General features: G+C 44.4%; 1 protein-coding gene across 1 annotated transcript; it reads right to left on the bottom strand.

Annotated features, from left to right (window-relative positions):
* Positions 1 to 270: 270 nt before the first annotated feature.
* Positions 271 to 13,272, bottom strand: LPAR3 (lysophosphatidic acid receptor 3). The gene is made up of 3 exons (XM_058030174.1): positions 13,079 to 13,272; positions 9,852 to 10,609; positions 271 to 3,431 (listed from the first exon to the last, which is right to left on the bottom strand). The coding sequence occupies exons 2-3, from the start codon at positions 10,585 to 10,587 to the stop codon at positions 3,082 to 3,084; spliced, it is 1,086 nt and encodes a 361-aa protein (XP_057886157.1). The 5' UTR covers positions 10,588 to 10,609; positions 13,079 to 13,272; the 3' UTR covers positions 271 to 3,081.
* Positions 13,273 to 14,015: the final 743 nt, after the last annotated feature.

Genomic DNA, 14,015 nt, shown 5'->3' with positions numbered 1-14,015 from the left:
CCTAATGTTTTTTCCCCTGCTGCAGATGCTCAAGATCTTCATCCAAGCTCTGTTCAGGGCCTGATTCAATCAAGCAATACACTGGCCAGTACTGCTAGTAAATAGGAAAATTTTATTAACACAACCCCCACCCCCACCTGGACCCGCAGTAACATGAGACATTTCCCCATTGTTGCTCCATCACCATTCAAACAGGAGGCAAAACAAGGCTTGCATTTTGAAGTACCATTTTATTTTCTATTAGGTTTGCATACAGAGCCTCAGCCTAGCTGAGACCAACTGTGCACTGCAGTAGCTGTAGGGGTGTAGGGACAGGGGTGCCTTGGCAAGGCCACCTGGGCTGGCTTTGCAGGGCAAGGTTTCCCTAGAGGCATGGGGAGGGAAACAGGGGTGGCTTTGGTGAGAGGACACCAGAAATTCCCTGTGTCTGCCAGACCCAATGCCAGCTGGCTCCAAGACAGACCCACCCCGTCCAAAGCTGAGTCCATCAGCAACAGTGGCAGCAGATCTGGGATAACTTAATAAGATGGGTGGAAAAAACCTGTGCAACTGCAGCTGAGGAGGAGAGTGAGAATTTGTGAGAGAAACAACTGTGCCAACACCAAGGTGGGCAGGAGGCACCCCAGGCACCAGAGCTGAGCTTCTCCTGCAGCCCATGGAGGCCCATGGTGAGCAAAGATCTACCTGCAGCCTGTGGAGGATCTCATGCAGGAGAAGGGAATGCCCAAAGGAGGCTGTGAGCACGTGGAAAGGCCATGCTGGAGCAGGTTTGCTGGCTAGTGACTCCATGGGGACCCATCCTCTTGGAGAAATTTGAGGAGAACTGTCTCCTGTGGGAGGGACCCCATAAAGGAGAGGGAAAGGGTTTGAGGAAACCTCACCATGAGGAGGAAGGAGTGGCAACAACTGATGAACCAACCCATTCTCTGTCCCCCTGCACCACTGTGGAATGGAGATAGAGAAAATCAGGAGTAAAGCTAAGCCCAAGAAAAACAGAGGATGGGAGGAAAGTATTAAGATCTGGGTTTATTTCCCATTATCCTACCCTGATGTGATTGGTAATAACTTAATTTTTCTCCAAGTCAAGTCTATAATTGGTGATCAATCTCTCCCTGTCCTTATCTTGAGCCTTTTGTTTTATTTTCTCTCCCCTGTCCAGCTGAGGAGAGGAGTGATGGAGCAGCTTTGGTAGGCACCTGGTCTCCAGCCAGGCTCAGCCCACCACACCACTGCCTCTAAAAGCACCACTTTACATGCTTTTCAGAACACCAGAGCAGTGAAGTAGTATTTGCACAAAAAATTGCATTATAATAGCAAAAAAATGTGTAAACATTTTTAGCGTTGCTCAAATACAGCATCTACCTTGAATACTGGGCACATCCCTACCAGATGGGATGGGATGAGCATGCTGTGGGAGAGCTCTCTGAACAGGGCCTTACTGTGCTTGCAGGATATGCTAAGGGCTGCTGTGAGGTCCCCCAGTGCATTCTGCAAACCCCCCGCTCAGCCTTTGAGCCAAGGGCTGGCTCTGTTTTGACCAACACAGTCCAGATATCCATGTGCAAGTGGCACCCAAGGAAGGATTTGTCCCAACCACAGCTGAATTTTATCTTCCAGCTTCATAAAGTATATCCTTGCTGTTGGCTCTTCATGTTGTTCTCTGATAATTCCAAGTGGCCAAAACTTCCAAAACTTTTCAAAGTGACCTCTGGTTGTGGTAACCTGCCTTGATACTAGGGATCAGACTTTCCCTAGGAGACAACACAGGAAACTCCTCTTGAAGTTACAATGGCAACAGGGAGTTCACTGCTGTTGAAACCAGGCAGCATGAGCCAGCCTTTCAGAGTGCTGAGAAATTACAATCCAATTCTTAATTTGAAAGTTTAAATAGAAGTTTACCATAGAGCTCTGTATGCTGGATCCTCTGTTACAGCATAGTCCATGAGTCAAACTCCAGCTGTTTGGGCTGTGGCTGCATCAGCACTAGATTTGGTCAGTCACAATGCTGAAAGCCCTCCATGGCTCGCTGCTTCGTGGCCCCTTCCCCAAGTACCTGTTCCAGTAAGATCTGTTTGCAAACCAGAGGTTAAATGTGGTCCAGACAAGGCCTGACAATCAATGCATACTGTACTATGGTAGGGGCTTACATTGATTTCAGGCTTTTTTTGCCTGTAAATTAATTTCTATTTTAATTTAAACTTCCCTTCAAAGTTCCCTTGTAAAGCAGAGCTTTGGATCTCATTTCTCTCAGCGGCACAGCAGGTAAAGAGGAGCGAGCACACTCATTTGATGTTGTCTAGGGAAGTAAAAAATGAGCACAATGAGCACAGCCTCACTGCTTTTCTGTCAATCCACCCTCCATGCCTGCCTGCACAACAGCAGCTGAGTGCACTGTCTTTGCCTGCAGCACTCACCCCTCTGTGGAAGAATAATGGCTTTTGTGCTTTCTGTACTCTCAGATCCTGGCAGTCCATGGTCAGACACTCACACACACTGACACCTGCTCTGGCTCTCCCATCACAGCCAGGTTTCTGGCATAGCTTTAATAAACTATCAAACTACCAATTTTGAAAGCAAGATAAGGAGGAGGAAGAGAAGAGGTAAGTGTGAACTTTTTCATGAAATTCACAAACCAAGAAAACAGGTCACAATTCTGTCCAACCAAGCTGGCAATCCTCCTCAAGATGCACAGAAACTACTCAAAGCATAAATACTCAATGAATGCCAAACCTGCACAGCCAGGCAAGTTTCTTCTCTCTGTAGGAGCTTAAGGAAGGTCTCCTTACATTGCTTACACTTTGTTTCCATGCACAAGATGTCTCTGAGAGGTATTTATTCCATTCACATGAAAAAACAATTTCATGTACTTGAAAGACAAAAAGGATGGCAGTACAGAAAGTTTTCTTCATTACAAAGTGTTTTTCCATCAGGCAATTATTTATAAGAACTTTTGTTAACACTGGAGTTGAGGCTCTGGAACAAAGTGGATATATTGTTTACTAGCTTTGCCAGTCGATCTCCTCTTACAAAACCTCTCCCTTCCCCCTCTCCTTTTCCAGCCAAGTCAGTCCCTTGCATAGCTCAGGAGTTTCCTTTGTCACCAAGATCTCCTTTTCCACAAATTGTCCCTTGAATAATGCCATCTTCAATGTAGTGGCCCGAGATATCCGTGCTCCTGCAGAGAACTGTCGAGGGGATCCGGGACGAGCGTCTGTCCTGGCTCCTGTCCTCAGAGGAGCAGCAAATCATCCTTTTCATGGTAGCCCACATCTCATCATCTTTGTATGAATAAATTATTGGATTCATGACAGAGTTCAACAGGGCCAGGAGAAGAAACCACCTTTTAACATGCTGAATCCCACAGTCAGTACAGTTCAGCCCATCAAGCAACAAGACGACCAGGCCAGGGGTCCAGCAGACAACAAAGGCACCTAGAAATATAGGAGACAATAAAAAGAAAACCAAATCTGACTTCAAACTTCTAAGGTTGGTTTTGGAATGTTTAATATCTTACAAGATTATTGATTTTGTCAAAATTCTACACAAAAATGAGAAAAGCAGGCAAGGACAAAATTCTAATGACAGTAGCAAGATTATGTCTGCTACAGCTTCTCTGAGCAGGAGGCAGGGCAGCTCTCAGAAGACTGCAGGGAGCAAGAATCTGAGCTGCTGACAGCATCAACTCAAACACACATGGGAAAAGGTCATCACAACAATGATTTATCCATGCTGATAAATAAACAAGAGCTCTGGAGCATTTAAAAGCAGAGAACTGACACTGGAACACATTTCCTCTGTTCATCTCTTTCATGTACTGGAGGAGAAGATATCAAGTGGTTCACTTCCACCACTGCCATAATATGATCTAAAGAGACAAGCCACCCCACAGCTGACTCTGCAGTGCCAATGAATAAGACAGGTATCGCATAATTTCCACATGTCCTGGCAGGGAAACCCACAGCTAGTGTAGGATGTGTCTCTCCCTACAATACACCAGCACCGTGGGCTCCCCTGTCAGAGCTGAGCCCACCTCCTGCCTCTGCTCCCTTCCAGGCTCTGCATGCTCAGACACAGTAATTCAGCTGCAGGAAAAAAAATTAGCTACACAGGAAAAGAGAGGAGGAACAAACAGATGAATTGTTGAAGGTGAAGTGAAGGGAAATGAAGGGGTGGGAAAAAAAACCAAAAGCAAAACAGAAAAAGTATGAGGAAGTAAGTGCTTAGTGGTGGGGGAAGAGAAAACTCTGAGAGGCAAAAAAAAAATTAAAGGGAGAATGAGGTAGATATTGGACTGAACACAGCACAAAGAAAGCATTAAAACCACAGCTTAGAAGGCAGTTCAATATTGCATTTGCACCTTCCCGTGTTCCTGCACACCCACACCATAAATGAGGGTGAGCAGGGGTAACATTGCTAGCAAATGCAGCCTCAGGCACCAGCTGGAGAGGGGCCCTGCCCTGCCCCATCTGCCCCTTGGTCTCCCCCTGCACTGCACCCCGTGATCCCTTGCCCAAGCCCAGGGAAGGAGTGGCCATATGCATGATAATACTAACTTAGCACAAGCCACAATTGCTGTCTGACATTCAGAAATAGAAAATTACAACTCTGCCCAGCAGTCACAGTTTGAACAATGTACCAAGGAAATTCCAACCACTTATCACAGCAGAGTTTCCCCATTTTGGAGCTTAGAAAACAAAAAAAAAAAAAAAAAACAAAACAAAACAAAACAAAAAAAAAAATTCAACAAATAATAGCATCTACATGCCTAAAAGCTCTCTGGGGATGTGGATATCTGTTCAACAATTTTGGTAGAACAAGCAAGTCCACCTCATCCTTTCAAAGCTGGATATTCCCATCTCCAAGCTGTGGAAGGCAGCAGAGGGAGGGAGCCTGGCAGTGCCCAGGAGCAGCCAGGCACCCACCAGCAGTGCTGCACACACTGGCTGGGGTCAGCAGCACTGAGACTGCTCCCCATTGAGGACTGGGGTGGGCAATGCCCATGTGACAGGCAGGCCATAATGGTATGCTAAGGGCATTTGTGGATTTAGCAAGCACTAGGGTTGCTGAAAAATGTATCAGACAAGGTATTGTGGATCTTGCTGCAACCTTTTGCTCCTGGACTGCAGACAAAATCCAGCTGATTTACTCTGTTCTAGGCAGTGCTGAATAGAAAGGCAAGAGACCACTTTGTTCAGAAACTGAATTTTCTCCTCTGCTGTACCAAGATTTTTGTGATGCTAAGTGCTAATTTCATGGTGTTAGTTTTGAGATACTGGTTAACATCAGTAACATTCCTCCATTGCCCACTGGTATTGGGAGCTGCATGCTGCTACCACAACACTTGTTTTCCCTGGTCAGTCTCTGTCCTACACACTGGTTTGGCTCCTGCATGCTGAGTAAGCAGTTGAGAGCAGCTCTCTCTTATCATCTACAATGGACAAAACACTGCACAGAATGGCTGTCCTGGGGTTCACCAGCAAATCCCATCAGCTTTAACAAGTTCTGTAACCCAACCAACCACCCAGACAATACTGTGCCTGGTTAAGTGTCTCAGCAAGTGTTCAGACACCGAAGTTTCACTAACAAGGGTCACTGGCAAAGCTGCCAATCCACCAGCTCCATGCAGAAACTGAGATGGTAAAACCTTCCTTAAGAACAGACACTGAAAGCATTTTGACCATTGTACCATAAAGAGTGCAAGGTGCAACCACGCTTGTATGGAAGCCAGCAGGAGAGGAAAGAGACCCCAAAAGGCACATTTAACAAAAGACACAGAAATCTCTCCTTTAAACAGAACCCAAAACTGCAGGCAAGAGTGGTCACAAACTCATAGGATGTATTCCTGTCTATCTATACAAGTAAACCCTAAAAGGTTTCAAAAGTGAGGGAAGATAAAAGACACCTTCAGGCATGTCTCCACACATTTCCCACAACCAAAAACAACGACAGGGCAACGCAGTGTCCAAGTTACTGGATAATGCTTTCTTGGGGTTGCTTTGACTCCATCAAAAACACATTTTGCTCTTAGCACCACTTAGAGATGAAAGTGAGGCACGTCTCAGACTCGCAGCCTTGCTCAGATTTTTTTTATTTTTACCACCAAGCTTTCAGAGGGAGCCATGGTTAAGCATAAAAATATACCTTAGTCTCAGCCCTTCAGCAATTTTCTTGTTTGCAGAATATTTATCCCATAGGAGCTCCCCTCCCTGACAAAGTGACACACTCTAAAAATAATTTGACTTCTGGGACTCATTAAAATTCACAAAAGTGACATGAAATACAGCCTGACTGCCACATAGATTGGAACAACTCCAAGTCTCTTCACCAAAGAGAGAGATCACCATGCCTCAAGGTTAGTTTGAGGATTTTCCATTAGATTTAACCGTGGAATTTCTTGTATATTACATCATCTCTGTTTAAAAATTAATTCCTGTGGATCCAGAAGCACTACTGATGCTTCAACAGCATCATTTCATAAACTCCTGCACATCAAGGCTGTCCCTGAGCATGCCAAAACTGAGATTAAAAAAAAAAAGTGCAGTAGGTTCCAGATGACAATGCCACATGTGCGACCAAGTTAAAACAGCAAGTTACCAATTAAACTATAAATTCACTGAAACTGAAAATCGTCCCCTCCAAAGCTGCTGTTTCAGCAGGAATCTCACTGCCAGGTTCAGAGGAGCTACCACATACACAACCACCTGAAAATCCCACACCCACACACCTGCAGCCTCTCCTCTTCAGAGCTGCAGCCACAGGCTGCGCTGGGGTTGTGCCACAAGGTCAGCCCAAGAGGATTTTAGCCCCTTTTTCCTGGTTCCACATCTTCCAGTTTCACCTAGATAACACCCTGTGTTTCAGCATGCCAAGGGGAAAGCCTCACTCCCATGCCATGATGGACTATTTCAGGGGTCCTGGCAGGAATATGCAGGTGACAGAGACCTGGCTCCCAGCCTCTGAAAGGGACCCTCCAAGCCTAAGGGATGGTGCAAAAACCCACCACAAGCTGTGGTCACCAGGAATCCATGAAATGACACTAAAATCTCAATTCCCCCAGGTCTCAGCTGTAGGGCCACAGGAGGGGAGCAGCCAGGGAGGACAGGGATGTTTGGCTGGAGGGGCAGCCAGCACAGCCCAGCCCTCCCAAGGAGGGAGCAGGAGGAAGGTGGCAGGAGCAGCAGTACCCAGCACACACAGCCTGCTTCCACACAGCAGCACAGCAGAGGGATTTGGTCCTGAATCTCCCATGAAAGCAATAGAGCCATGCGGTTACAAGAATATTGGGGATTATTATGCATTATCCAGCACAGCATCTTGGATTGGGCTTTTAGTTAAGATGGTGTCAGGTGTGTACTCCAAAGCATTTTCATATATTTCAGAAAAAAGCATTTAAAATAACTGCTTTGGGAAAAACCCACGAGCTGCATATAGCTCCAGGCTCTTGCATCAGTGGTTATGAGCAGAATTTTGGAAGAATAACATTTGGTGATTCCTGGTAATTGGAAAGTCCAGAAAACAAGCCATTTGGCTTTTAATGCATTTTGCACACAGTGCTTGAATGACTTGGCCAGGAGAGCACATTTCAAACTGTTCAAAAAAATAAGTTCTCATTTTTGGAAATAAATGGCTATAAAATGCCACTCAGAGTCAAAATTTGGAGAACTGATATGAAGGAACATGCCAAGATACATTTCCTCTGACCATGAGCTTGCAGTAGACTGTACACCCAGCAACACCAGCACTAACTTAACTTCTTTGGAAGCAGGCTCTGTTTCAGTTTTGTTTCTGACTGGCAAAGTACATATACAAAATTAGCATCTCTAAAGCAGCATGCAGGCTAAGTTAAATTTGCCTAGTCCAGCACACAATAGCATTAAATATTCTGCCTGAATTGTAGTTCAATTTCATGGCTGAAAAGCCATATGCTGTGAGATAGAGGAAGATAATGCTGAACTTCTGATCAACACATAGTCCTAAGGCCCCACTCCCTAGGAAAAGAAAAACCAAGTTCAAAATGAGATTTTAAGGGGTTTGTTTCCACATAGCAGCACAGAGAACACTGAAGGCTTGCCCAGGCTGAAGGACCTTGAGGGATGAGGGAATGGCAGCCACCACCCCTGTCCCTCCAGCTCCCACATTGGCTGCAGGGTGCAGTCCTGCTTCAACAGAAATGCTCAGAAAACTGCTTTTTAAAAGTGCTCTGGTTTCTGTCTCTTTCCAGTGCAGCAGTTAACTACGGTCTACTCATCCCTATGCATTAGGGCAGGATCATATTTGGAGCAATTCAGAGTTTTCCTGCAGGGATTTTCTCCTTCCAGATGGATGGTTTAGGTTTCACTGCACGGGAGCTTAGGTGGGACAAAAGATTAAATCTTGGCTCCTGCAAGTCAAGGGCAGAGGGACAGGAGCAATCACCAAATTGACTCTCAAAAAAGAACAGTTGGGGGATGATTTAGAAGGAAAAGGCTTTGGCAGTGAACAAGCCAACTCTGGAAGACACAGAAGAATAAGTGAGAACCTTGTACATACTTTCTTTTACAAGGTCAGGCAATGTGAAGTTTAATGGAGTTCAGCTTCTGAAGCTCTTTAAGAGATCATTTGGTAGACAAAGGTGTTAAGCAGCACAGCAATATTATTTCAGAAATAAACCAATAAAATCAGATACCAAATGGTTCAAAGAGCCTCCAAAAACTGCAAGGGAAATAAAATGTCCTCAACTTGAACTTCTTACCCTGGCAAGTCCTCCCTCCATGAAAAATTACACTTTTCTCCCAGAGCTCTCTAATACTACCATGCTGCAGTATGACACACCAGGTACACAGGACCATCACCTTTCCCAAAAGTTCCAGCTCTGCTGCACTGGCTCATCCAACCTCAGAACAGCTGTCAGAGCAGTAAAGCCATATTTGTGGGTTAGAGTCCACCAGCACCTGAGCCCAGCTTCACAAACGTCTCAGCGTATCCCCAGCTCCACCTGGAGCCCTGCTGACATGATATTTGGTTTCCAGGACACATCTTGTTCAGATTCAAGTCATTCTGGAGAAAATTTACTGCCACAGCTGGTATTTGTTCCAAGGATCAGTCACCTGATCCTTTCATCTCTAATTTAATGTGCACTACATCACAATTCCCTGATGAAGTGATCTGAGCTGCTCAAGTATCAAGAGTGCCTTTAGGCTAGAACCCAGGGCAAATCTCATGCTATGATTTAGAGATCTAAGGCTAGACTGTACCATCATTATCCAAAAGTACGTTGGACCATGCAATATCCACAGAATGAAGGTGCATCCTTCCCTTGAAAAGCAAACCTCTGTCAAAGTCACAGACCCACCAGACATTCTCTCCCTTCCCCAGGGAAGGTGCATTTCCAGGGGGAAGAAGTTTCTATGCCCAGGAAACAGCCAAGAAGAAGATTTGCAAAGAAAACTATCAACATCCAACATTAGTGCTCATGGCCTTCTGCAAATACTAAAAAATATTACTTTGAAAATGTTCTACTAAGTAATTATAAACCATCATATGCCTTTCTCTATAGTGATTTTGTATCTTCCCACTTAAAAAAAACAAACAAAAAAAAAAATCAGCCAAAAACCTTTACCTTCAAAATTTGTGGTTTGAGTCCTTTGTCTCAAGTTCCTGCACAGTGCAACAGCTCTACAAGTGTCTAAAGTAAACAGAAGCCTAAATGCCTCCAGCACTTAAAAGTTCAGTGATGTTTCTTTGTGTTAGGAGGGGTGATCAATTTTTGTAGAGTTTTTGTTGGTTTGTTTCAAATAAAAACTAAACCAAACCAACACAAAGCAATTCACTGGCACTGCCAGCCTTGCCCAGCATGGTTTGTGGTCTCTTACCTAAGACAGTCATGACAGTCTTCATCAGCTTCACTGGGGTTCTCCTCCGGCTGATGGACCCGCTGGTGTGTGAGGACAAGACGTTGGTTTTCCTCTGGACATACATGTAGATTCTTATGTAAACCACCACCATAATGAAGAAGACAACCAGGTTTAAGACACTCCAGAACACCAGGTAGCTTCTGCTGTAAATGGGTGCCAGGGACGAGCAGACAGTAATGTCACAGAGGCAGTTCCAGCCCAGGGTCGGAACGGCGCCCATGAAAATGGCAATGGCCCAGATGGATATGATGAGGAAGGTGACTCTCTTCTTGGTGAGGTTGCTGTGGATCTTCATGCGCATGATGGACATGTGGCGCTCCACGGCGATGACCAGCAGGTTCACCAGGGACGCCGTCAGGCTGGTGTCCAGCAGACCCTGGCGCAGGAACCAGCGGTTCACCGTCAGCGTCTTCGACACCGGGCCCGTGTTGAACATCAAGAACACGTAGGCGATTCCAGCAAAAAAGTCTGCAGCTGCTAGGTTGGCCAGAAGATAGTAAAAGGGAAAGTGAAACCTCTTGTTCTTCACCACAGCTGCTATGACCAAGGAATTTGAGATAAAAATGAAGAGGCAGAAGAAGGTGCCAAAGCACAAAACGCCGATGAGCTGCGGCCCTCTCCACTCATCCGCAGTGTCCGCCTTTGTCCTGTTGTAGAAAAAGTCCATGCGCTTGTCATAGTAGCATTCGTTCATCCTGGATTAAAGGCCCTGCATCCTAGGGAGGGTGGGAGGGGAAAAGGGGGAAGATTGTTAATCAGCTAATAGTCCTTGCTTCAACCACCATACCTTCCTTTTTGGGGACAAGGGGTTGTGACAGGGACATGAGAGGGTCCTTGACACGGGATGCCTGAAGTAAAAATTCAAGCTGTACAGGGTGGATACAGAAGATACTCTGGAGGACCACAGTGCATGCTTGGCTGACTAAGGAATTTTAAAAGATTTTCCTACTTAAAAAATTCCAGCACAGTTCTTTTGCACAAGCAATCATACTGTACAAGCAACAAAGTAGAAGTTAAAAAAATTACTTTCTGGAGGTCATGGAGAAAATCTGAGCAACAGCCAAGCCATTTTTGCTGTGAAATCCCATGTTTGAGCCACAGCCCCATCATTATTTCCATTTCTCAGTGTAGCCAGTTGGGATAGGGAAGCATAAATCATAACCCTTCTACTCTACTGACTGATTAATAAAAGACCCATTGCAGAAAAATATGTATTCAATTATATATTAATAAATGTAAAAAGGTATGTACATAAGATACTACAGGCATATATATTCTGAGTGCATGTCTATTATTTACTACTAGACAACTTCAGTAAATGTGCTGAAAAGAGAAAAATATTTTCTAGATCTTTGACTAGTCTAAAGCCAGGAATTATTTTACTGGGCTCTCAAGCACCACACAGCCCAGTTATCTTTAAAACCAAAATCCAGTTCCCTACACAACCACAGGTTAAAGCCAGGAGCAGCAGTAGTGCTGGGGTTTACTTCTCATACCCACTCAGCACTATTTTGGACACAGGGCTATTAAACCTGATGATGGAGATGGAGTCCAAGTTCCAGCTTACATCACACTTGTGCTGCTCTGGTGAGGTCAATGTCAGCTGCTTTGGCAACGTCCCTGCCTTTTTTATGAACCAAACTGAACCTGCACTAATTCACACAGGACATCTGACAGCAATCACTCATGGCTGCTGGAGCCCATGCAGGGTCTCATAGCTCAGAAGGGAGAGTTTGTGTCTGACCATCACCATCCCTCACATTCACTGTCAGTTTCTGAAGAAAGGTTTTAACAGTTCATTAAGAGATATTGTATAGTTTTAGCAAAACCCAGGAACACAGCCATGGCACAAAATGCTAACTATTATACAGAGTGGCACCAACAAAAAACCTAGATGAGGTGGTTACAGGCAGAAAGATTTTAAAAGCATAGGCCTGCTACCTCTGCAGCTAAAATTGTTAACAGATAAACATCAGGTTCACTTAGCCTATTATTACCCTGTGGTTATTTTACAGTTAAATCTCATCTCCCCAGGGACTGGGTAGAAAATTAAACAATCCCCAGCAGGCTGGTTAATGCACCACTGTTATATTAAAGGCTCCTTCCAAGCTTTGAACTAAAATGATCCATCATTTGTCATTTACATTATGCTACCTGTGTTATTTCATGCAATATTTACAGTAATATTAAATCAAATGACACTATTCCATAATGAATATCTTCAGGAAATTTATCTTTTTTTAATATTCCATTTTTCTGAACTAGCTCCTTAGCCTTTTTTCCTTGATTTTTCTTAATTCTCACCTAGTAGTCAACATGAAAGCAGGCCACTTGACATTGTTGTCCATTTTATTACCCTCAAGAACCTGGCCAGCCACTTTTTTTAACAAAGACTATTACTTAAAGCATCAAATTTAAACACATAGTCAGAACTAAGAACAGCTACTTAAGGACAAGAAGTGGAAGGAAACAAGTAAATCATCCCTTGTGCTGAAATATTACAGAGCATCCATCTAAAAATAAAAAAGCCTCAGCAATGCAGATCCACTGCAATGAGTCAACAGGAACTCAACGCCCACTGCTCCCTGTTCAGGGAACAAGGGGGAGTTGGGCAGTCAGCACATTCCCCATTCTCACCTAGGAGCTACTCAAAAATCAAATCCACTCTGTAAGGGACCACAAGTCCCTGAGGAGCTGCAGACAACAGCTACTGGAGTAGCCCAGTGCTAGGAACCCTGCCAGCAGAGAAGCCTCTGCTCTAACACATCAAGGCACCAAAGGACTTACTGAGCTTGACATTAAGCTTTTACAGAGCAGCCCAAATGCCTGCAAATAGAAGCAGCATTTTGGGCAAGAATGGCAGGGAAAAGAAAAAAAAAAATCCCAAAAAGCCAAAACTGTGAAAATTATAGGGAAGGTTTTCTGAACATGTTGTATCTTACTGTGTAATCATCTCAACAGATGAATCCCTTGCTTGCAGTGACAGGAGAATAAAGAAATCTACAGATGCTTTCTGCATCTCATCTGTTTAAAAGCTTAAAGAAATCCAAAATATCAGCTATGAATTTATTCTAAATACTTCAGCTTAATGAGGTCCCATCCTTATTTGAAGTAGTAACCAAAGAAAAAGACGCATTCACACATCCATAATTCTCCACTGAAATAATTCCACTACAAACACTTACTGTCACACAGCAGAGCTCAAACGACAAATGATTTTGAAAGAGATGTCTTGAGGTATTGAGGTGAGATGAGAAGAAGCAGAAAAGCATCCAGCTGAGGTCTCAGAGTCACAGGGCAGACTCTGGAGATTTCCAAATGGAAGCTGCACCAAAGCAGAAGCTGAACTGGAGCAAGTTCACATCCCAGTCCTTCGAAGTGGAGATGCAGCACGTGGATGTTTGCACCAGCAAAAAGCACTTACACACCAAGGCCTTGCAGACAGTGCAAGGTTTTCTTCACACCTTCATCTGAAGCCCTCCCAGCAGAATGAGCCTGGTACAGCTGGGACAGAGCTATGCAGCTGGATCCTCAGTGGTCCTGCCCCAGTCCACAGCAGGCACAGGGATGGGATATTCCATAGTTCCTGGCATGTGACACGTCCTGGCAGGGCTTTCTTCTCCAGGTCTTCTCTTCTGCAGTCAGATCAGAGATGTTTACCTTAATCAGGGCAGGTTTAAACTTAAGAAGAAAAAAATAACCCTTAAATATAACCCTTTATTTAAAATAATCCTAAAATATTACATATTTCATATCTGTTTATTAAGTACACAAGAATTTGAGTATTCAGGCAAAATACTGTTCAGTTAGTAAAAAAACAGCTAAACTTGTCAGGCCAGACTTAAAAAGGCAGGAGAGTCATCCAGAGTTTGCAGCAGAGAGCTCTCCTGTTATGCTATTCACTTAAAGAAGAATTGCCTTATTTTGATTTGAAATTGGCTCTCCCAAGTTTGAGAGTTCTTGGGTTTTTATGAGAAAGGACAGCAGATAATCTCTATTCACCTGTTCTACACCACTTGGTGTTTCCTATCCCCTCATGCAGATCTCCAGCAGTTGTCCCATACTGCATATTCTGCAGGGGAGTTGAGCTAGCAGCTTGCTCTTTTACTTGCAGGCAAATAC

This window comes from Melospiza georgiana, chromosome 9, assembly GCF_028018845.1.
Source record: "Melospiza georgiana isolate bMelGeo1 chromosome 9, bMelGeo1.pri, whole genome shotgun sequence".
Classification (NCBI taxonomy): domain Eukaryota; kingdom Metazoa; phylum Chordata; class Aves; order Passeriformes; family Passerellidae; genus Melospiza; species Melospiza georgiana.
The sequence above is the reverse complement of the archived record's forward strand: the minus strand, read 5'-3'. Positions and strand labels throughout refer to the sequence as shown.